This window comes from Lasioglossum baleicum, chromosome 16 (assembly GCF_051020765.1).
Source record: "Lasioglossum baleicum chromosome 16, iyLasBale1, whole genome shotgun sequence".
In the NCBI taxonomy this organism is placed as follows: domain Eukaryota; kingdom Metazoa; phylum Arthropoda; class Insecta; order Hymenoptera; family Halictidae; genus Lasioglossum; species Lasioglossum baleicum.
Window position 1 is genome coordinate 9647430 of NC_134944.1, and position 25955 is coordinate 9673384.

General features: G+C 41.6%; 1 protein-coding gene across 10 annotated transcripts; it reads right to left on the reverse strand.

Annotated features, from left to right (window-relative positions):
* Positions 1–1117: 1117 nt before the first annotated feature.
* Syp (synaptotagmin binding cytoplasmic RNA interacting protein) lies at positions 1118–25933 on the reverse strand. 10 transcript variants are annotated; one of them, XM_076440072.1, is made up of 13 exons: positions 25484–25933; positions 22043–22434; positions 21840–21947; positions 21552–21728; positions 19163–19298; positions 12826–13031; positions 12059–12208; positions 11839–11984; positions 11624–11739; positions 9624–9638; positions 8852–9000; positions 3615–3780; positions 1118–2990 (listed from the first exon to the last, which is right to left on the reverse strand). In XM_076440072.1, exons 2-13 carry the CDS (start codon positions 22430–22432, stop codon positions 2740–2742), a joined length of 2010 nt encoding a protein of 669 aa, XP_076296187.1. In that variant the 5' UTR covers positions 22433–22434; positions 25484–25933; the 3' UTR covers positions 1118–2739. The 10 variants fall into 10 exon arrangements, with proteins under 10 accessions (XP_076296187.1, XP_076296190.1, XP_076296188.1 ...); XM_076440075.1 differs by lacking the exon at positions 19163–19298 and adding an exon at positions 17564–17699 and having other exon boundaries at positions 1118–2987; positions 3624–3780; positions 25484–25932; XM_076440073.1 differs by lacking the exon at positions 19163–19298 and adding an exon at positions 17564–17699 and having other exon boundaries at positions 1118–2987; positions 25484–25932.
* Between the last annotated feature and the right edge of the window lie 22 nt (positions 25934–25955).

Here is a 25955-nt window from a genome sequence, read left to right on the forward strand (position 1 = left end):
TCGAAATTGGTCGAAATCGGCTACGCGGCGACAAGAATGTAAACGGTGATGGGGGATGTGCGGTCGCTCGATCTTTAACTCGACAGCTAACTCGATTACACGTGCGTTCTTGTTTGATGTATTTCTTTCTTTTCTTTCTTTATTTGTTTCCTTTTTTTCTTTCTTTCTTGGGCTTTCTCTAGTTACTTAGTTTCTTAATTCATTGATTCTTGATTCTCCGTTTCTCTGTACCTTGATTCGATCTTTTTCAATCGTTATCTATCCGATTTTTTTTCACCGATGTAATCGTCGTAAACCAGGGGGTGCGTGTAAAACTACCGGATTTTTTGTTAGCTTGCGCGTCTCTCTCTCGTTTCCGAATATTTTCCAGAACAGGGGGGTGTCTGGGCTCCAGGGACAGGGACCAACTACAGCCCGCACTTACAACTCTTACTAATTAACTAACAGACTAACAATAACAACGAGTCAACACTCAAAATGTTTGCCGTATGTGTTCATGCATTTGTAAACGTTGCGTACACGTTACGCATCTCGAAATCAATCCGTAACTATCATTATCAAACCGGGTAGTCAGTCAGTTTCGGTCAAACGAAAGATTGGTTCGTCCCCGCGCGTACGTTCCAACTGATTCCGCGCGATTCCACGATTATCGTAACCGTAACAGTTAATCGTTATATCGTTCCGTGATCCGTCACCGGGGCAAAATTTAAGCAAAAAAGAATAAAACAAAATTTTTAAACACCTATACACGAGAATAAAACATCATTTTTCCTAATCATCGCGAACTATGTTCCGCTACTCGATTTTTTACGTCGTCGACTCTTTTCCCGTCGTCCGACCAATAAAAACAAAACAAAAAAGACAAAGACAGCCATAAATAATAAATATACTAATAATTTAGACCCTAATATCCTTCCGCTACATTTCGATTCCCTAACATACGACTGGGGGGGCTCCTTTTTTTTCTTTTAATCAATAATTTTGTCGATAGAAAATGTTTTCCGTCCTCCACAACTCCGTGTTTGATAAAGACGACGATAAACTCTTTTCTCGCCAGTGTCAAAAACGTAAATGTTCGGCGTCAACGTCGACATTTACCGTCAACGTCGTCAGCGTATTTCCTCGTCCTCGTCACAGTCGCAGTCGCGGTCGTATTTTTTTTCCTCGTCCCTGTGTAAATCTCGTCCAACCCTTAATAATAATAATAATAGTTTCATTGACTGTACACATTTATAGACCAACAATAGAAGGTCTAGCGGCGCTAGGCGCGCTCCACGCATACACACATGCACACACACGACGAACACGAACACCGATACGTACGAATGCGTACGAATGCGTAGGCGCGCAGACACGCGGACGCATTCGTACAATCATAAACGTGCATTGCACACCTGTTGCCGACTGGTTGGTCGCTATCGATAGGGCAACTTTTGATCGAAACTAGGCGGTGTGATATGAACGTTCACGACACGGAATACCATTCGCGCCCTTAAAAATTTTGTCGCGATCCATTCTCTCGATTCTCGATCTCGGTCTCGGTCTCGCACTCGCTACACAATTCCCAGTTTCGATAACACATTCTAATATTCTCCTTTCGTCGCTTCGTCGCTTGGTCGCTCCGTCGCGATTCGCAACGCGATTCCCATATCCCACGACCTATTCCGAAAGCGCACGGCGCCGCGTTTCTTTCGCGGCGAATCAAAAAATCGAGCCGGCTCGCGATAAAACCGCGGAGCTATCGCTTTCGCTTTCGCTTTCGTTTACGCTTTCGCTTTCACCTCGGCTTTCACCTCGGCGAAGTATCTCTTAACTAATACGATCCATCGTCATCACAATCCCAATGTCAACATCGCCGATCTTCGTATCACTTGGCAGTAAACAATGTGACAATGCAGTAGCGGTACTTAGATTAGTATTATCGTATTATATATATCTATATGTATATATAATATATATAATAGTAATAATAGTACGGGGTGGGTTGTTGGGTGGTCACTCCGATGTAATAATTAGTTCCAGTGGCACATCACTGTATATGTAATCACAACAACAGCGAGCGATGGTGGTGGCACTGAGCACGTCGCATCGCGCGCTTCTACTTTTCACCTTTTTCCCATTCTTTTGCGTTCGTTTTCTCTCTTTAACTCTGTCTCTCTCCTTCTCTCTTCCTTCCCTTTCCTTTTCATTACGTTTCGATTCGTTTCTACGTTTGTACCCGAAAGTGCGTACGAAAGCATTTTACGTGTACCAGAACGGTAAAGCGAACAACAACGCGTCCTCTCCTCCCAGTCGTTCTCCATTCTAGAATCAACGCGATTCCTCCCCGAGGTAAACGATTCGCGACGACTCGCTCTCCGATTACCTTTCCCTCTCATCTTCGCCTCCGTCCCCGTTTTCATCGCCATTTCGCTCGATGCTCTTCGGTTGTTCCGTCCGTCCCGCTTGTTTCAGCTTAGTCTTCGGTCCCGGTTCTAGTTCCAGTTCTAGTTCCAGTTCCGGTCCCGGTACCAACGATCCGTCTTGCCCGCAGCAATCCTTCCCTCGAGCGTTACCGTTCTTCTCTCTTCGCTTGTCGTTCCCCTTTCCCTTCGCCGCTGCTCTCCTCTGGTCCGACGTACACACGTTCCGATCGTTCGAATCCGTTCCGTCGACTGGTTGGTTCTTTCGTTTGCTGGTGCGTGCGTGCGTTCGTGCTTGTGTTGTACGTGCGTATTCACACTCGCAGACTCGCAGAAGTTAGCTCCACGATTGGTAAGAGTCTTGGTACCACTCGTGATCGTCGTTGGAAACACCGGCGAGCGCGGCTTGTCTGCCGCCGAATCCGATGTCACCGCCACCACCACCACCACTACCACCGTTCACACTCGCCAATCCGTACGCATTGCCCAATGGTTGTTGGGCGAGGGGTTGGTTTCCCCAGTTGCTCTGGAAGCGACGCTTTGATTCCCCCTGGTTCTGGTGACCCCCGTCAAATTTTCGTTTACCTGCTGTACAAACAAACAAACAAACCGATCTTGAGCACCTCGCCGAGCGGAACGCGTGCCGTGCGGTGTTCGGTGACACACCGATGTGCACGGCCGCGCGCATAAACCGACACCCTCGCTCGGCTCTTTTCGACTGTCCCGTCTGTCCTCGGTTACGTTTCGTCGGTCAGTGGACTGGTGGAAGTCGTCTGTGGTTCGGTCCGCGTTTGCGTCGCTTCTCCTCACGCGTCTGCTGTGTCATGTCAGAATGAAAAACGAACAAACGCTCGGAATAACCAGTAACTAACAAAAATGATGATTGAAAGATCGTTCGCCTGTAAAGAAGGAAACGATACAACGATCGGAGCGATGACGGGGAGAGCATGGATCGTCGGAGGTTGTCGAAGGAGATGGAACAACGTTGGGAGGAGGAAGAGGAATCGCCTACGTAGCTTCATCAAGGAACGACGGTGATGGAACTCTAGCTGACTGGAGGATTGGATCAGGAATCGGATCGCGAACGCGAACAACGAGCGTTGTGAAAAGAAAAACGTGTACAGTCGGAGGAAAGGAATATGTCTTGCGTCGGGATCCGGTCGAATGCGTTAGAGTCGTAAAAGATGATTGATTTATCGTGGAGATACAGACCATCCTCACCTGGTAAACTTCCCTTGGCGCGGACCCCCCCACGAGCGGACAGCCGCTGGAGCCCACGGGCCCCTGAAGTTGCGGGGTTGCGTCCCCCCCTGACTGGGCCACGGACTTGCGGGCCACCGACTCGGCCACGCGGCACTACTCCACGACCACGTCCAGCCTGACCAAATAACACACACCCAATCGTTACCCCATCTGGTTATTATTGATGTGTTCCTATAGAATAAAACTCTCCCTCTCTCACTCACTCCCCTCTCTCTCTCTTTCTATATATATATATATATCTTCCGCTCCCTCTCTTGCTCTCCATCTCTCGCTCTTATCTCTCTCCTATGGCAACACGCACTACCTATCGTCTCATCGTTTCATTTCCTATCTTATAATACCCTATACATTATATTCTACTTTAATTAATTCGACATCGCGGTCCAAGATTTCTCACTGGCGCCTCTTCCCTCGTTCCTATCTATATATACATATATATATACCATATGTACACGTGTGTATACATATATACACACACAGAAGCGCGGTAACGCACACACTATCATTGTTATCTGTACATTGTCCGTTGGCAAGCTAGTCCTAAACGATGCAAATGAGTGACTCGCGTATGCGAATTAGCATCCCGTACTTGTGTGTACATGTTCTACACCGTCCACTATATACAAAAACTGAAATACCTTGTAGAGAATTCTATGTACCTCCATGTTGTATATGTACAAAACGCGTATAAGTACAAACGATCAACTGTACCACGGTTGTAATATTACTCTGCACGCGAAACCGCGGGTTTTATATACACACATACGAACATCGCACATTTATATACACATCTATAACAAGTATTTTACACGTGTCCTACACGCAGCTATGTATACATACATACATATCTATACATCTTTATATATATATATACACATGTGGTACCAAGTTATTGCACAGAGAAAAAATATATAGGCATAGAGAATAAACGTTGCGTGAAAGAAATAAGAAGATAGGGGGTGTACGAAGAAAGAAGGGACGTCAAGGTCAACGGCTTCCAAGATTGGCGGGATGCAACGCTGAACATGCGGTGCAACCACGTGACCTCGAAGTTGGGCCAGTCTGGGCCAGAGTCGCCTTGCGTAGTCAACCGGGTACCCATTTACTGTATTTCTTTCGACAATTTGTTAATATAAAAATATGTCCATTCTTTACTCGCTGATATATCAATTATTAGATATATTAGTGATATATTAGTATAGTCTTATAATGAGAATTTGTGCAAATACAGAAAGGTTTTAAATAATCTATACAGTTTGGTTGACTGCTCAAGGGTTAAGTTGTGTCCCCGCTCTACCTTCCCCCTCTACGACTAGTCACGTGCAAACGTCACGTGATTAATCCGGTACTGGAAGAGAGGGGGTAACTTTTTCCCCTTAATTTGTTAGCGACTCCGCCTCGGAGCAAAGAAATTTATAATGGTAACGCTACGTTCAGCGGTGCACCCTCCGCACATGCCGTATTGTACGACTCACGAACATCGCGTATACGTGTAGAAATACGAATACGAACACGGATACGAATACGAATACAAATACGTATACATGGATAGGCGCTGATGCTACGGTAACAAGAAAAGAAAGCGATAGAAGAAGGGCGAATCACCCGAAAGCAAATGTCGACTAACCACATTTTTTTCGGACAGACAGCGGGCGACAGTATTAGCAAGGTTATTCGATCCAAATAAAGATAGGTAAAGCGATAAGCGGATTGGTGGTTCTCGATACATACTGTGGTTGGTCGGGAAAGTTTGAAGCGAGTCTCAACCTACTGCACTGTCAGCAACAACAAAATTCAACGAGTCAACTTTTAACGATTACATTATAGAAGCCAGTGATCGTTGCAGCGAGCTAATCGAAGCGTAAATATCCAATTGTACAAGGCGAAGCAAGCATCAAACGTCAACTATATTATCGATGCTACCGATTACTGACGCGGCACGCGACCCAGATACGTATCGATCGAGATTCCTCGTGGAACGGAATTTCGTGTTTGGGGTATACATCTACGCTCTCTATTCGTCATCTCGGCATTCTTTTGCTCTGCGACGCGGCACCACGGACCATCGCCGTGGCAGTGATCAGATATTGGCCGGGTTTTCTCGCGCATATGCGGCGATTTTAGCTGCAATAATTTAAAATTTTTATGATTTGTCTATTTTTCTTCTTAGTATAGATACGTTACTATACTCGGCCAACATCTCACCACGGGTTTGTGGGAAGGTTGCGCGCGTTCTTCGAACGAGATCGTCTTCCGGTCGATTTCGGAACGGATCGAATCAGATCGAATCTTCCGTGGGGAAGAAAAGTGGAGGGGGTGGAGGCATTTGCGATTCGAACGAATCGTATCGAACCCAACGGAAAATCGAATAAACGCTTCCGTGTGGAAGAAAAAGCGGAGAGGAATCGATTCGGGAGTACTTCCCGGTCAATCGGAAGTATCGAACGTAAAGAAGCGGACCAAACGAAAAGAATCTAATTGCAACGATAATTGTACGACTCCAGTAACGTACGACGAACTGAAACGATAAAGGGGAGAAAACGAGGGTGGATGGTGGTCGTTGCGTCTACGATCAATCGACACTTTCAACGCCGGGACGATTATCGAGCAAACAATTTACTTTCCGGGTAAACATCGGAAACGAACGAAGCCATGCGACTCCGGTCCGACGCGACCAGCTGCCAACTGGTCGCGCCATCGTACACTCGAAGACGAATCGACATCGAACAGAAACTACGCCATCCGTAATCGTGTACACACACGCGCTCCAGGAATAATATACACCGAAACGATCGAATCGTCCGAGCTACCTTCGAGATGCTTTCGTCCCCTATTCGTCTACCTATCTAACCGTCGATCTATCGATGCATCGATCTGTCGATTGATTCACCTATCGATGTACCGATCTATCGATTCGTAGATCTTTCGGACGAACACCAGTCTATTCGTCGAGTCGGTCGAATTACAGGTCCATCGTGGTGCAATATTACAACAACGATTGCACGTTGCCCAATACTCTCTTACGGTCTATTAAAATCTCTGTAACTTGACATACAAATACATATATGTATATGTATGTGTACGTGTGTATATACCTATGAGTGTGCGTGCGTCCGCGTGTTTGTGTGTTTATATATATAAATATATGAAGACACACCCGCAAGAACGCACGAACGCACATAGATACATGTGCGTATACATACCTATACAGATTATCGATCTATGCGTATATCATATCCGAGCCACGAGACGCACGCATCGCTTTCCCCGGAACGAGACAACGGTTGACGCGATATCGAGTCTCGCGAACTCCACACGTTTTCGCGAAAGCAACACAAGCAGAGACGACCGGAACTGTTTCGCTATTTGCTGAAATTCGATCGCTCGTCGACTGCGTGGACCAAACGCAGCGTGCAGCGGCCAACCTTCAGAGAAAAACCCTACGATACGTGCTAAACGATCCCAGCAACTTCGTTCTCCTCCTTCCTCCTCCCTCGATTCGAACTCGAACCGCGGTTCCAACCAGAGTCGCCAGATTTGTGTCCCCACTCTAGCTTCCCCCTCCACGACGATACCCCCACGCCTCCTCAGCCGCGATCCGGTCACGTTAACTAGCAGAGAAGAGGTAACTCTTTCCCCTTAATTCGTGCCCCCTCCCCTCGTCCAGCGACTCTGGTTCAAACTCGAGGCGGACGAAAGAACAGAGAGAAAAGACCGTTTTTTTTTCGTCAGTCTTTGTCTTTGTCGTCGTCTCTTGTCTGTCTCTGTCTCTCTATCTCTATCTCTACCACTAAATCCGTCTTTGCATCTCTCTTTTTCGCTCTGCTCGGTTCGAAAACGTTGTTTTTTTTCCCATCGCTCGCTTTTGAATTTCGTGTATTTGTTCTTTTTCTTTCGACTTCCCTCTCTTACTTTTCTTTTTTTAGTGGAACTTTTCCCGGCTGTGTTTTCGTTGAATAATTTAGAATGGGTCTACTATGGCTCAGATATGATTGGCAAGCAATTTGAAAGTGGCAGTGTGTTCGGACGAACGGGGCTACGTTAGTCGAAGCAATGGAATTTATTAGTAGATGCACACGCAAATTGAGGATTGATCGATCGGTTGCTCTCGCTTGCTCTCTCGCTCGCTCCATTTTTTTTTTGTTTGTCTTCGAGAGATTTTGTTTCTCTTGGCCGCTTGATCTTTCTCGTGTTTCTCTTTCGCTTCACATCCCACCCCTCCCTCCTATCCCTCTTTCCCTGTCCATCACCGTCATTTTCCTTCTCGTGAGACTCTGTTTTCTTCATCTCTCTCTTTCTCTCTGTTTGGTTCTTCTGCTGTCCGCAACCAACTGCTACCGCTGCTGTTAATACCACTACTACTACCACTACCACTACTACTACTGTTATTACTACTACTAGTACTACGAATTATTATGATTATCTTTATTGTTACTGGAATTAGTACCGGACGTCTCCCGGTTGTTAGGTACTCGATGGCTTTCCGATCGTTGATCTGTCGATCGTGATTGAAGAAGCAGAGACTCGCGTTCTGACCTTGGAGGACTTGCGGAGGACAGGGCAAGAAGAGATTCTCTCCTTGTCTGCGCGCGTTTCCTCGCGTTATCGTTCTCCACGGTGTATCGAAGAGACAGAGGCTATATCAAGCATACGTACACGCATAGTGCAGCGAAGCGAACCGTTTCGAATTCTCCGATACTCGGGAAGATCGCGTTCTTCGATTACGCGAGCAACGACACGCCCTCCGTTACCCGATCGAGAGCAATCGAGCGAACGAGCGAGCAAGCAAGCGATCGAACGAGCGAGCAGGTGTGTTTCGTCGGAAGGCGTAAAATGGATCGTGTGTAATCATGTTGTTGGGATCGTCCGCGAACACTGTGCCACAGTCAAACTACCGTCGATGTGTGTATATATGTATATATGTACATATATGTACGTACGCGTACAGATAGACGAAGGATGAGGAAGAGGAACAGGGGGGGGGAGAAATTGGTTGGATGGAGGGAGGAATAGAAATAGATAGAGAGAAAGTGGGGGAGGGGAGAAAGAGAAACATATATATATACATATATATATACACATATACAGAGACACACACATAGATATACGAATCATATTAAAAGTAAGAAATGATTCGAGAACGGAAACGACTTTAGAACGACTTTAGATTAAAAAAGGCGACCCACCGGTTGAGGCTGCCTGCCTCTCCCTCTGGCAGGTGGCGGATGCGGCGCGTAATCGAAATAGTAATCTTCGTATCGATAATAGTCATCGTAATATGGATCACTGTAGCCACCTCGATAATCCCCATAACCGTAATAGTCGTAATCATAATCTATAAAAACACACATTACAAATAGACCCAAATTTAGCCACGATAATATGTAAAATCCAATCGACAACTTATTTCAAAAACTAATACTCGTATTTTGTAGTAAGAAAAAGCATGCCGGGAAAAGATGGTTCTTAAACTCCAATAAGAGAAAAAAAAGAAAAGAAAAATTCGTATAAACCGAACAACCGCGTGATATCACAGTCCACGTAAAACTCGTTTTACATCGTGTAAATAAACCATGAAACGATTCAACGAAATCATCATCCTGGAAAAAAATAACAGTTTGCCTTTGCATCGCAACATTACAAAGAAAAAAAAAACTTCGCAACAATTACCCTACCACCATCACGTGTCCTGACGAATGCCACGCTCCGCGCGGATCATAGAAAATCTCTTTCACCTGAAAATTCTGTCCACCGTTCAACGGTTTCGAACGCTTCGACACGCTCTCGGCTCCGGCCATGTGCTTTTGAGAGCACGATTTTCGATGATCCGCGAGCGCACGATACTTTCACCCATTTTGACTTGAGCAGAATTGAAAAACGGAAAAAAAATACACAAGTCTACAGATAAAATACTCTACCACGTTCCACTCATTGTCGCGATATCACGATATCTCTTACCTATTTCCACGAGAGCTGTAAACAAATTTTTGAATTTATGATGCATACAAAACCAACGAAATGCACACGCTTACGTAAAACGTAATCAAACTAACGACGTAGGTAAAGCAAAGTAAAAAGTAAAAAAGTAACAAAATTAAAAACAACAACAAAAAATCAAAAACAAAGTAAAGTACGGTCGATACGGTTGGAGTTTTGCATCCAAAAGGGCGTTGGTTGCACATCCAAAAAAAAAAAGTAAAAAAGTAAGAATTCCGAGTCGACGAGTCGACCAGGAATCAATTCGGCACATACATCCGTACGCGCGATATCTACTCGTACATCTATCGTATGTATATACACACACAAAAGAAAAACAGGTGTGACAGGAAGTGGTAGTGGTAAGGCAACAAGATGCTCTTATTAAATCGTTAAGCCACACACGGTGTACATACGTAGAGACGTATATACAGTCAGCGTAACAAGTGTGTTTGCACACTCTTAAAAAGACGATCACTTTTTTGCAAGTACAGGCCTGGTCTCTGTGAGCAATTAGAAGCATTGGTTGGCTGAATGACGTGCAAAAGTAAAATAGAAAAGACACTTTTAAAACCTTTCTGAGCCTACAACGAAAATGTAAAATATGCGATGTGTATAACTAACACAGATCTGCAAGATGCGTATTTTAAATTTTCATTACGGACTCAAATAAAATTTTTAAAAAGTGCCTTTGTATTTTATCACGTACTTCCTACCAATTACAATTTTTCAACATCTTTTTGCACATTATTCAATAAACCAATCCCAATTATCGATCGTAAATGTTGAATATTTAATTTAAAGATGCTATCGGCGCTACCGTTTCGATCATTTAATTATTAAATGATCGAAACAGTAGCACCGATAGCATCTTTAAATTAGATATTCAATAAACCAATGCTTCTAATTCCTCGCAGAAATCGTTTGGTGCATTTGAAAATGCGTTATCGTCCTCTTAAGAGTGTCTAGACACACTTTTTACGCTGACTGACGTGAAACACATGAAAGGAGGAAATCACTTGGTTGAGACATTTAGTTATTCAGACGGTAATTATCGTGTATCGTGACTCGGTGATTCGACTTGCTCGCGAACTCGAGAAAACGCGATGTAATCGTGAAAGAAAAGCGAATCCGTACGTAACAAAGTAAGTGAGTAACTAAGTGAGCAAGTAAGTATGTGCGTATGTAAGTATGTAAGTAAGTGAGTAAGTATGTAAGTAGGTAAGCAAGTCTTTAAGTTAATAAGTTTTTAAGTAAGTAAGTAGGTAAGTAAATTAAGTTTTTTTAAGTACGTTAAGTAAGTAATTAAGTAAGTACAGTAAGTAAGTATGTAAAGTAAGTAAGTTTTTAAGTAAGTAAGTAATTAAGTAAGTACAGTAAGTAAGTATGTAAAGTAAGTAAGTAACTTTTTAAGTTAATAAGTAAGTAAGTAAGTAACTTTTTAAGTTAATAAGTAAGTAAGTAAGTAACTTTTTAAGTAAATAAGTAAGTAAGTTTTTAAGTGAGTAAGTAAGTTTTTAAGTAAGTAAGTAAGTAAGTTTTTAAGTAAGTAAGTATACAAGTAAACAAGTAAGTAAGTTTTTAAGTAAGTAAGTATACAAGTAAACAAGTAAGTAAGTTAGCGAGTAACATTCGCGGTAGACTCTCGGACCATTATGGAACGCGCGGTCAAGTGAACTTGCTCGATGCTAGTAAATATGAAAGGCGAAACGCGAGACGCGATACGCGAGCCTAGCGAGGCGTGACATGGTCCGAGCAACAGAAATAAACAACGCGGGTATACGTATTGCGGAGGTGTTGGTTGTAAGCGCGGTGATAAAGTGTGCCGAATAAACATAATGCATTTGTGTTTGCAGTTATCGTGGAACAACGAAACAACGAAACAACGGAACGGAACAACAGGAGAAGGGAACAACGGAAAACAGTACAACAGGACAGAATCGCGAGGAAGGAGAAAGTTGTACTAGTACGGAAGTACTTACCGTAATCGCCTCGTCCCATTTGTCCTCGCATACCTGCACCTGTGCCGCGAGGACCCTGACCAGGCCCACGAACCTGCATTGGACCTCCCATCATGCTCGGGTGCGACGGAGAACCTCTGAACAACGCAAACGAATCCCTTTCAATTGACTAACTCTGTTACTCCTGCGCTTCGTCGGTTCGCTCCACGAACGATGAAACACGACGAAACACTCACCCGCTTCGAACTTGCAACATTTGCATCATTCTTCGTTCTCTGGCGCGGAGCATTTCCTCTTTCTTTTTCTTATCGGACGGCGGCTTCGCTAGAGACACCTCTATGTGGGATCCACCGATTTCCTTGCCGTTCAGCTCGTTCATCGCCTGAAACGATCAGCCACCAGCGTAAACATCGGACTCTCGTCTCGAATTGTCGCGTATCGAGTCTTCTCTCCTACCTTGATCGCGTTCTCCCGTTCCTCGAAGTGCACGAAAGCATAGTCCTTGATCTTTTTCACTCGTTCGATGTTCCCGTACTGTTCGAAACACTCTTTCAGTTTCTCCTCCGAGCAATCTTGCGTCAAATTCTTTACGTACAACACGCGCACCTGAAACATGAGTTGCTTGATATTACGTGTGTCGAAATAGCAAAGCATCTGCTGGTAGAAAACTGTGATAGATACAGCCAGAGAGGATACGAGAGCCTCCACTTTTGTCGGTGGAGACAGAGATAGATTATACAGTAAATCCTCTATAGTCCTCGGGGGGATTCATTTGCATTTATCGTAGATGGGGCACTATTTTTTTTGAGCTTCAAAGGCCGAGCCGAACGTAGAGAAGGACAGCTCGTGCAAAGAGACACTCCACGCCCCTTTCTTTCCCATACGCTATCCTTCCCTGCGCCCGAAACGTTCATCGTCAATTACTCGCACCGGCTTTTGAACTGTGCCGACGACTGTAACTCTCCGCGTCGCATTAGTAGTGGTTCACACCGATCAGATCCGAGATCAGATTACGTACTACAGTGGAGGGAATATTTTTTATGCTTTTATCGTGTACGACCTTTTATAGAAGATTTACTGTACCTACTTTCAGCATGCTAAATACGGGTATAGATTCTGTTGCTATGCTTTGTCTCTGCCTATACTGACTCTCGTATTTCCTCTCCAATACAGCACAGGTGAGAGACATCCGAAACTCGGTTTTCTCCCGCGTTTTTCCTCACCTTTGACATCGTTTGCTCGTCGGGTTCTTCTTGAGGATCTGCCCAATCGACTATGATATCACAACCCCAAACCTTGATGCGACCCGTGCTCAGCCTTCGTTTTGCTAAGGAAGCAGCTTTGTGTGATTCATATTCTAAGAAGCAAAATCCCCTATTTTTCTTCTTGTCGTCCGGAGAACTGTAGATAATCACTTCGGTCAGCCCAGCTGTGCGATGAAAAATTATACAAAATGGATCAATCGATTATGTCGGGACGTCGACCGCGTATTACGAGTATGTACATCTACGGTTAAAGTAACAAAAAAATAAATAAATAAATAAAAACAAAATGTAGAGGAAGAACGAAATTAAAAAATAAAACGAAAAACAATAAAAAAAAATAGAAAAAAAGAAAGGAACAACAAACACTGCCGAAAACGTAAAGAATAAAATGAAAGCGATCTCGCGCGGTTGCACGGTCTCGAATTCACGCGAGCGAATGAGTTGGCGCGGGTACAGGAAACACCGTACTCTACCCGATCGATCGATTTACGTCGATTCGGATTGCTTTCCGTCGATACGATGTGTAGCAAAGGAGTCTGTAAAATGCGATCGACTGCACGCTGTGTTTACTCTCGGCGTGACACCGGCTACTACTCGTATTCTCGATGATCAACCACAAACGTCAACAAGAAAAAGAAAAGAAGAGAACAAACAGAAAAGAAGAGAAGAGAGAGAGAGAGAGAAAAGGAAGAGAGAAGAGAAGATTAGAACAAAGAAATGAACGAACATGAAGATAGAGAACTTTGGTGACAAGGAGAATAGACTCGAAAATGAAAGTAAGCAACGGATCGTGTGTGTGTATGTATGTATGAAGTAGTGAATGTGTGAGTCTATACGAGTCAATGTGAGTCTGTGAGAGAATGAGAGAGAGAGAGAAAGAGAGAAAGTAGAAGAAGAAGAAGAAAGAAAAAGAAAAAGAGAGATAAGAATACGAATATGTAAATTTGACATCTAATTTGATAATACACCGACCCGCGTTTGTTACACCAGCATTTCAGAGATTGCAACGAGAAGGCAAGTTGTTTCTGCGTTAAAAATACTTATCTTTGCCTAGGAGTACTCGATGATTATTACAATGCTATACTACCGCAGCATGTACCTGATCACGTTACATTATAGGAAATTGGTAACATGTCCGCAAGATGTTCGGGCTTTGTCGTTTTATTACCGAACGAGTCTCCGATTTGAAAGTTATCGTCGAGACGCCGAAGCGAAATAGGAGACGGTAAGGTAACGCAGAGCCTCGAACAATCAACCTCATTCGCACGACTTTTGCACGCCATCCTGGAACTCGTTCTAAAGGAACTACACACGCTGTCACGCTGTCACACTGTCACGCTACTCTCGCGTCGAACAGCTATTCGACAAGTCTGTAGCGATCGAATACGCACGCACGTACAGAACCAAACAAAATAGTAGAAAACAAACCGAAACCAAACAAAACAAACCAAAACAATCCACACACTCTCACCGTACTAGCATACATACGCGCGTGCACAACCTTGCTCGCGTCCGCGAGAGTTCACGTCCACGTTCAAAGTCAACGTCCACCGTCTAAGTCCCCACGCCCACACTCATGGACACACATACTATATCATTCATTCTGGCTTTGCCGTATACAAAAATCTGACGTGACGAATGTTTTGTTTTTTCTTCTAAAAAAAAAATGAATGCATTACCACGGAAGTGCTAAGTTCGATCACACGACACAGTTGTTTGCTCCTAATGTGTAAAACTCACAAAAACAATTTTCAGAAGGCGAAATCTGTACAGTGAAAGTAAACAGAAAAATGGTATGCGAAAAGTAAAGAAACGAATAGAAAAGAAACAGAATTAGGGAAAAGAAGAAGAAGAGAAGAAAGATAATAACGCTCGGAATATGTGTATTTTTCGGTCCAAGGATAATAAACGGACGCGCGTGTTGTTCGGCTATTTTCGAAACGCCTGACGAGCAACTTTCTGCAAATCTGTACGAAAGTAGACGGTTCAAACCCGATAGAGGTGCTGATGTAATAGGAAACTATGAGTTGGAATAGAATTTTTGTCACCGGAAGATAAAATGTTACGTTCCGTTTGACCGGTGCTCAGTCGTGACTCGCGCGAACAGACGCTACTCTATAATGTGTGTAACGTAAAATTATTATTGTAATGTATTGTAACGTAATGTACTTCAACGTACTGTATTGTAATGTAATGTATTTTAACGTAATGTATTGTAATGTATTGTAATGTAATGTAACGTAATGTATTGTAATGTAATGTAACGTAATGTATTTTAACGTAATGTATTGTAATGTAATGTATTTTAACGTAATGTATTTTAACGTAATGTATTGTAATGTAATGTAGTGTAATGTAATATAATGTATTTTAACGTAATGTACCGTAATGTAATATAATGTAGTTTAATGTAATGTAACGCATAGTATAGTACAGTATACCACAGTATAGTGTACTACTATAGAACAGTATAGTATAGTATAATATAGAACGTTACAGTAAAGTATAGTAGAGTATAGTACAGTATAGTATAGTACAGTATAGTATAGTATTGTATAGTATAGTATTGTATAGTATGGTATAGTATGGTATAGTATGGTATAGTATGGTATAGTATGGTATAGTATGGTATAGTATAGCATAGTATAGTATAGTATAGCATAGTATAGTATGGTACAGTACAGTACAGTGTAGTATAATAGAATATAATGAATGTAATGTAATAGAGATAGAGAATAAAGAAGATTCGTTAAATAGAAAAGTTGGCATGCTATTATAATGTCCATGCAGTGCAGCGATCGAGTCACGAATACGCGATAGCGATGCTACAAAACTGTAAATTCATTCAAACTCCCCTTGCGACTGGAGCAAGGTATTGGCAGTGGTACTGATATTGACACCGACAACTGACAATGACACTGACACTGATAATAACGATGTGTCATACACAACCGGTGACATCGTGACTGTTGTTAGCCTCGCGTTTCAGTCGATCTATCTTTAGATGGATATTTTCCCGCTAACGCAGCTATCGTTCAAAGTTTGGTAGAACCGGAAGCGAACGAGGCTCTCTTCCGCGCGTTATTCTTCGTCAATTACAGGCGTTACGCTAATCGTTATACCCATCGATTCGCCCCTCGTTTCCACAAAACGTAGTTCTCCTCTCCTTCCTCTCAGTTTAAAAGCCGAGTACTAAGTCTATCGTTCATCGTTCATCGTCTATAGTCTATAGCAAGCGTCAACGCGCGCCAACGACAAGGCATCCGATGCTGAAATTGCTTCCAAAACAAGGGACTCGATGATTCCTATCGGTACGATCTCACGAAACACGAGTACATACACGGGCCGCGTTCATCGATCATCTTTAGCGCCATTCGGATGTCCTGCCGTCGCCTACCTTCTGACTAATTTCATCGATCGCACTTTCAGATTCGACCGTCTTGTGCCTCGAAAAAAAAACTAACGTATTCTACGGTTTGCGTTCTGTGCTCTTCCACTTGGTTAACTCTTTCCTGTATACTGTATCTCATCTCCTTTCCTCTCTGTGTCCAGACTTTGATATTACATGCAGAAATGCGACACGAACTGACGAATGAACGTACCGAACGAAACAGACAACCAAACAGGCACACAGGCTCTCTCGCTCGCAACCATTCATCAACCATATCTGTTCATCGCTTCGATCGCACTTACGAGTCGGTGACGACAAGTATCAATCTAAATGTTTTTCGAGAAACTCTCTGCAGGGAGAATGCTGCTAATTTCACCGCGATCATAGCCATTATTCGATCGATACTTGCGCGTGTACACATTTCCCGAATTTAATCGACGCCCTGCTTTTTTCTAGAGTTTCTACACCGTGTTTACATCGCATTTTGTACGTGGACGTTCTCCCACTTTCTTTCCATTGACCCCCTCCCCTCCCACCCCACCACACCGGACCACTATATCCTCCTGATATCTCCGGTACTTTTTCTACGCGATTTTTCGAATTCGGAACGTCCCAAAATCAAAGATTGACTCTATGTTATAATATAACTAACTAATAAAATAAATAAATATATATATATATTTGATCGTGGGACGCGTCGAATCGGATCGAACAGGATCGTCGCTTCTAGACCTTGAGCCCGAACAGAAATGCTAGTTCCGTTAAAAACTAAAGAAACAATTCGAACCAATGAAAGAATGTCGTCGTCGAAATAGAAAATAAACTAGTGAAAAGTAAAATTTTGCGGGGGTACAAGACTCGTCGTATATATACTATAGGTATATATTATTATAAATGTTACACCGGGGTACGTATTGTATGTATTGTACATATACATATGTATAGCGCGCTAATTCGCTAGACGAGGCGAAGCAAATCAGAGGTGATCAAGTCGAGTCGAGTTTTAATCGAGTCCAATCGAGTCGACGGGTGAATCGATGAGAGTCGAGGAAAATCGACAAGAATCGACGAGAATCATTCGGCGAATTGATAAAGTTTTGCAAGGGGGTTATACCCGCGAAAGTCAACCCACCTGACACACACCTCCGATCTTTCAACGAAGTGAGAATAGATAGCCGATCGTTTTGCTTTTTTTTATTTTTTTTGTTTCTAAAGACAACACAGATATTTGATCCCGCCATCTGTCCCCCAGAACTTCCTTTGGTTACTGGTTGTTGCTGATTTAAGGACAATTTGTCAACTTACGTGCGTGCTTTGTAAATTCTTCGAACAAGTCATCTCGGTCTCGATTCTTTGGAATATTTCCCACAAACAAGCGGTGATTGTTATAAGATACGGTAACACCAATCTTTTTCCCTTTCCGAATCTCATAATCATTCAGCTGTAAGAATAATGTGGAAGGAGAGTGCCAATTAAGCTTGCCTTTTACAATTTCACCTGCTTATTGGCTGTCTGAACGTGGGATTTCGTGAAGCGACCTTCGGGTAGGTATTTTTTTTTTTTTAAACATGTCGTACGTATTTTTCGGGTCGGGGCAAGCGAAGTTTGCCGAGGATCGTGATTCATAATCGTGGATAAGTGAATCGCGGAGGCAACACCAGGAAAAACTAACTGCATACGGTTGTTTGTAGTTTGTTGTTGGTTATTATTGGTTATTTGGTTATTGGTTATTGATTATATAAAAGTTGTTTGGTTGGTTCGTTGACAGAGATCAAATCAGGAAGACTGGACCCGGACCTGGTAATCGGAGATGATCGGAGGTGGTCGGAGGTGATCAAGGCCACGAGGTGGCTGGACCAGGTGGTGTAGGCTTATCAGATATTAGATGGGCTAGAATATATACTTGGATCGGTGGATAGGTGGATGGGAGTGCCTGTCCGTTTGTTAGCGAGCCAAACGCCCCAGCGGTCCACGCAAATCTCCCATACCCCCATGCTCGAGGCCCAGTCATGAATCGCCGCGTTAGTGTGTCGCCACGCAGAGAACACGATCGAACACGGTAGGAAAACACGAGCAACAACCACGCGGTTATATCTTTGCATACACCGAATCGCAATCTAGCAACTTTCCGGTCAAACTAAGACTCGTATACTCTATTTGCTTCCACACATTTTCTCTCTTTCAGTTTCTCCGTCTCTTTTCCGCATTGTTCGTGATTGGAAGAAACGAGAAAAACCAAAAAGAAGGAAAAGAATATACAACAAAACGTAGATAACAGAAAAGAGAGAGGGTGCGATCGACGCGCCGAGTCGAGTCGAGTCGAGTCGAAACGATTCCAGTGAAAGTGTTAGAAATTGTATGAACGGCTGAGAAAAGAAACGGGTCCAGTATGCAGGAATATATATATATGTATATGTATACGAAAAACCAAAGGAAAAGCGGGCACGGAAATGAGTAGGTAGAGACGAAAATGGTATGTAGAAAGAATCGGAGAATCGGATAATCGGAAAATCAGAGAATCCGAGAATCCGAGATGAGCGAGATGGGGAAACGGAGGAATGTGACGTGTGATTGCTGTGACTGGCGAGAAGCGAATAACTCATAACTCAACCTAAATATGCGAGGAAAAGAAGACTTGGACCAGAGAGGTGTTACTGTTCACTAATAAACCGAGAGGCAAGGAGACTGACCAGAACTGAAGGTGCCACAGGTAAATATATCGTAGATCGTAGATCGCACGATCACGCGCGCGCGCGCGCGATCACCGTTTTGTTTTGTTGGATGCTCCAGAATTCCATACCATCTACAACCACTACTTAAAAGCTACCACTCTTAAGTTACAATACAGGTAGACAGGTAGGTATAGGTAGATAGGTAGGTACACACGCCTCGAATTCACTTTACCTGTTAATTTACCAAATTCCTCCAAGATCTCCTCTTTGCCTTTTGACTTTGGTATGTTTCCCACGAAAAGTCGTAGATTAGGAACACTAATCTTTACTTTCAGATTCTCGCCGGGTTTTATTTCGTGATTATCGAGCTGTGGGATGAAGAAAACAGACACATGCCTAATATTGTTCCAATTAGATAATTTGTGTTTTTTTTTTATGTGATTGCGAAAGAACAGGAAAATTTAGGCAAAAATTTTTCAAAAATTGTGCAATTTAGTGAAATAATCAACATGGCGTGGTTCCATGAAAGCGAGAAAGTGGCATGCGCTTTGTCGCTCGAGTCTTCACAATATAGGAAACCGGCGTACACGGATCACGTGTTCCTGGAAACAAATTTTAGGCCTACCAATTTTTTCCAAACTTTCTTACAAAAATTTTCACTATCCCATTAACAGAGCCGACCAATTTGGTACACATACCCCCTAACCAATTTAACCACGCGAGATATTTATATTTTCTGTTCTACTCTATCCTATTTCTATTCTATTCTTCTCTACGTCTCCTTTAAAAAAATAATCAATTTTACTTCTAATATATTGTCACCAACATGTTATTATTATATCTAATCAATTCTATCGTTACCATTATCACAATTACCAGCATTGCTGCTGTCTTTTCTGTTATTATTGATTGTTTCATATTGTTGCTGTTATTACTATTGCGTTATTATTATTATTATCATCAGCACCATCATTATTACACCTACCAACTACTATTGCTATTGCTATTACTATTACTATCACTGTTATTATTATTCGTATTATTATGATCATCATTATCGTTATTATTATCGTTATCGTTATCATTATTTCATCATCAATATTCTGGAAGGTTCTCCACTCCCAATTTTGCCCACTGAGCAAAGAGGAGAGCTGGAAAAAGAAACTCATCCATAGGATATCATATTAATGTCTGTATGTATCTATGTATGCGTGTGATCTTTTCGTTCCTGTACGTATACATATATACGTGTACGTATACGTATATACGTGTACGTATACGTATACCTATACGAACGCGCACACGCATACGTATAGATATACGTATAGACGAATATGCGTATGCATGTGCCTGTTCGTGCGTGGAAATGTACGTGTGTATATGTGTGTACGTGTATTCGGTGATTAACCATGTAGCGAAACGGTGAATCCAACAAAGTAGTCATTGTGAACGGTGAAATAAATTGATTTAACACATTTTCTAAAAATTCAGTGTTATTTTTAACCACGTCATTGCGTTAAACAATGCTTCCTTTCCCCTATTGTTGTCCTTGCTGGATTTCCTGTATTTCTCTACATGGATCAACACTTTATTATTGTTCTGTATCGGGACTTGTCAATGTGTCTGTGTATAAGGATGTGCGGGTGTGTCTGTATATTTGTATGGGCGTGTGTTTGGTTTTGTGAAGTGTACATATCTTCGTTTGTGTAGGTGTGAGCATGTATCGTGTGCGTGTGTGTACGCGCGCGCGTCTATACGTATGTACATACGTACATATGTACTTGGATCTTTCTTTTTTCAGTATTGCAATCTTGGTAAATTTAGAGGGACGTGTTGGATGTAATTATATACTTAAAACACGATTCCATGGTCAGGGACATATACGCTAACGAAATAAATATGTGGATTGTTCTCAACTAAAATAATCCAATTGAAAAAGTCTTCTATATAATACTTTGATCATTAGCGAAACAATAATATGATATCGCAGTTCAAAACTACTGGAAACGAAGCGTGAAAACGTAACGTAGAACAAGCCACATAGGATATACGAAAAACTTCGTTCGAAATGTTTAATTCAGAAAAGAAATAGAAAAAACGGGAAGAATTTTACGGATAACAAAGCTCGATTTGATGTAATTGAATCGGTTAAAATATAAATATCCAAACAACTCGGGACAATGATGCACAGTCGGCATGTAGAACCCGAAGTTTCTTAGCCTTCTACTTACCGGTTACACGGTTATACGGGTTACACGGGTTACACGGGTACACGGTTACACGGTTAAATGAGCAACGACAACGTCAATATTGAATAAAATGATACCGATACAAGCAAATACGGATAAAGAGTAGACGAAAAATATAGATTGCGATATACAAAAACAACGTTTAAATATTAATATCTACAATAGTTTATATTTATATGTATTTAAACATTTCGAAAGACCGAATATTTTGATAGCAATAACAATTTTGTAACGTGTGTTTACATGTTGTATAAACAAAAATGAAGGGAGCCGATCTGCCCATAGCAAGATGTTCTTAAAGAGGGTATCAGAATTTGTACGCTTCACAAACATGTACCTATGCCGTGACAAGATTAAAGAATGTCTACGTACCTCCCTGACTGCTTGCTGAGCCGCTTCTCTGTCGGTAAAAGTGATAAATGCGTATCCTCTGTTGCAACCTGCCATCGGATCCATCATTAGTCTTAAATCCCAAATTTTTCCACATTTTTCGAATAAGGGAATCAACTCGTCTTCGTACATATCTTTTGGGATTTTTCCACAGAATACCTGAAGCGGAAAAAAGATCTCGTTACCAACCGAATATTTATGCCAAATCTCTCTTTCTCCTCTCCCTCTTTGTCTCTAAACTCTAATCTCTTATTAAGAGATGTTGTTTACCTCGCAACCGGTTCCTGGAGTCGCACCTTCCCAATTCGGAGGAGGCCCACCATATTTTCTTTGTCCCGTTGTTACATCTAAAGGATACCCGGTTCGTTCGAGGATCATCTGTGGAATGGTGCAATTCGTTTTAGTAATTATTCACTATATAAGTGTAAATCCACAGAAAAGAAACAAAACTATATCGTTGATAACGAGCTTACCTTTATTTTATCCTCGTCCGGTGCTTTAGGTGTTGTACTGGTACCAGTGCCGGTACCTTGACCTGCACGACTTTTTTGCCTATAGGTTTTCATTACGCCGCACAGGTATGCTGACTTGTTCGAGACATGCTCCAAATTCGACTCGAGAAACTGTGTGAGTACTTTCAGCGCGCCGTCGACAGGAAATTCCTTGAGAGCGTCCAACGCCCTCTCGTCCAGATCCACATGGGCCAATTTACCAGTTTTGTAAATTTCATCCAATTTTGCGGCTACTTTTTCATCCAAACCATATTGGATTAATTTCGAAAAATCTTCTGTTCTTTCGACGTACTCCATTTCCTCTTTAGATTGTTTTTCCTCCATTTTTATTTCCCCATTCCCTTCCGCCATAGCTAGAAAATAACAGATCTAATTAATTGTCTGGCCAGGATCATTGCAACATAAACAGATAAGACAAGAATATTATTTATACATCATATACCAAAGTAATCTATATTTTTGTTACGTTAAGGCTAGATCGTAACATATTCCATCATACAAATTACACGTATTGTTTACATATATACGTTTTGTTTTTTAATCGTAATAACGAATAGAAACATTAGCATTTCTTTAGTTCTTTTCTCAAATTACACTGTACATTCTTGTCTTATCTGATTACGACTACATTTGTAGTTTTTGGTGAATGAGATTCCAACGGATATGTATCGGCAACGAATGAGAATAACAACAAGATGAATAGCACGAGCGATGAATTTTCAAAATCTTTCCAATCACGAATGGAGCACGCATAAGAACCATGAATGGAGCACATGGAGAACACAAATGGAACACATACTATGCAGTGATGTACAGCTAATCGCAATATTGAACATACAAAATGGAAATCCCCTAGAATTTTTATTTACTGTTTCAATTTTCATTTGTTATTATCTATTTGCTACAGCAATGGATGCGAAGAGAAAGAACAGATCTTTCTCCATGTTAAATTATTGTTAATTTAGTATAGTTACTAGGACTTATTCTATTCTAACTTATTCTAATATGAAGGCATGCTAAAAAATAATAGGGATCAAGAGAGAACGAAAATTCTTCCAAAATATGATGAAAGATATTAAGCCTAACGCTAGTGTGCCAAAATTAACAGTAGATGTTTCCTCAAAACTTGGTAAACCTGTATCGAAGGATACCATTTGCAGAGTGTTGCTGTACTTCTAAAATAAATAGAATAAAACAGAAGAAGCAATTGTCCAGAAAGTTTTTGGGGAGACGTCACGTCTTCCAATGAAACTAAAATCAACTTATTTGGAGCAGGTGGCAAAGAAATCGTATGAAGGAAAGCCTAACATAGAGTTCCACAAAAATCATGCGAGCAACTTTTAAATACAGCAGGGGATCGATGGAGTTGTATGGCAGCAGATGAAACAGGGAATATAATAGGAAGAACGGACAAAACCTTAAATATTTTCAAACAATATTTCCAAGTTTCGGTTGAAAAATTAGAAATGCCACCAACGTATCACTTCCAATAGGATAACGACCACAAACACACTCCATGTGTTATTAATATTATAAATGTTATACGTTTGAAATGTTTTGTTTTTAATGTATCTTCAATGCAAAAGAAAATACATCAGCCACATGAAAAAAGAAAAAAGTATGTAACAAATAATTATGTTATTAGTCTGTTGTTTGAATAAACATACTTCTAGTATGCGTGTACACTAAATTTTGCGACTACATATCTGTTCAGGTATAATTTCCCGCGTTCAAGAATAAACGGATGTCGCAGCTCCGAAACGTCGTGTGTCCTTATCCTCGGATATGCGAATAAAATTTACGGAACGGAAAGCTTTCGACGACGAGATATTAATGTTCGTACATGTATTACTAGCCTTGGTCTTGGATAAAGTACCCCTCCAAAGAATAAAGAAAAATGAACGAGAGAGAGAGACAGAGAGAGAGAGAGAGAGAGAGAGAGAGAGAGAAAGAGTGAGAGAGGGAGAGAGAGAGAGAAACGAAAAAGAAAATATCGTATCGAAAATAATACTCCGGAATACAATAGTTTCGCATTTTCTAATCACTAGAAAAAGATTGGAAATAATTGATCGACACGATTGTAACGCGATTGGAGTCCCGTGAGGAACAGCATCGAAATGAATTTTTTACGAATCATTTGCCGGCCGGCAATGAAACTGTATCCATATTTCTCGAAGAATACGTTGATGCACTTTTGCACTCACAATAACATCAACACATGCCCTTCTAACCGACGAATTAGCACTCGCTTTGAAAAACGCACCGTTAGAAAAGTACATCGAGAAGAAACTTTTCAAATCTTGAAGATAAGAAAATTGTATATACCTTAGAAAGTAAATGAACAGAATCCTCCTGCGAGGAAATGGCGATAGACGTCAACGTGATTGCAGACTACGGGGTTCACAAAACGACGCGCAAAGATACGCTCGAACCCAGCGACACGAGTTAGCCATTTTCTTTTGAGGCGCATTCGCAAATTCTGATTGGCTCGTGCAAAAACTGAGAAGAAAAAGTTGATCGCGTGCAATATGCACTTGTATGAAATAACGAATCACGGACCTAAATAAATGGCACGCATAAAAGGCGTCGTCTAGTGTCTTCTGATCTAATTTCAATTGTTTGAATAAATCGACTTCCCGAAATAAATCATTTTCTCACACTTTTTTTTGCAATAATGATTCAACTCCGAAATGTTTCCTCGACGTATTAGCATCATGCACACTGTAGATACACCTATTTACGTACAAGGCACCCCTACGTATATACGTATGTGTATTTATGTCTATGTAGATAACATACGCTCGTTATTATTTTTTTCTTTTGAGTTTCAACGAATCTACGGAATTTCTGTACGCGCCAACTTTCTTCGCAGACCGAATGCAACAATTTGTTGAGTGACAGAAAAAATTCAGTTCCTCTGTTCCTAAATTAATCATGAAATAAATAAATGACTAACAAACATTCACAAAGAGAATGTTTACAGTAGTGGAGTAGAGAAATAATCGAATTTACGTAGGCATATATGCAGGTACGAAGTTCTAATACAGTCTTACTTCGTATCGGTAATAATTTATCATTACGGTAAATTTTGCGCCGCAGAGTATTTATCCAATATATATCCAAATTTTTAAATGTTCGGATCGAAGAACCGGCAAACAAATACAACGATAAAACCGCGAGAACGATGACAAAAGGTTATCTGTATTTAGGAGCAACAATTGTGTCAGCGCGACATACCATAACCTCTCTCGAACACAATGACACCGTGGTAATGGAAAATAAATAAACGCGACTGAGAACGTACAACTGTACGCGACGCAATAAATACAACAGGAGCGAATAAATATCCGTCGGCGAAATAACCGAAGAAATAGCAAAATGATACGCATAAAAATAATGTACCTGCACAAGATTCGAAGACTTTCCAGTATAAATTTTGAGGAAACTGTATATCGGAGCACTAGATACGTCACAAAACGGTCACAATCGTTCAACTGGTATAAAATTCATATTACGAAATTCACCAATAATTTCGCGATCTCGAACGTGCTGCGTGTGTATCTCGCTTCACTTCCGCGTTTTATTTTACACCACTTTCTTCCGAAAAATATAACCACTGTGTTGTATAACCAAAGCCGATGTACTGCAGTGAATTTGATCTTGTAGGCACTTGCAAAGTTCTGATAATATTGCAACGAATGATGACGGTAAGTGAAGTAAGCCCGGGCGCAGCGTTTCGATATCGTGTAGTCCCTACATAGCCGCAATGCATAAATTGGACTGTCTCGCTGAAAGAGCGGTGCAGTGGTGCAAGCCCCACAAAACCAAACCAGTTTCCACGTCCGCTTACTTGCTAGTTGCGCCCCAATCCAAT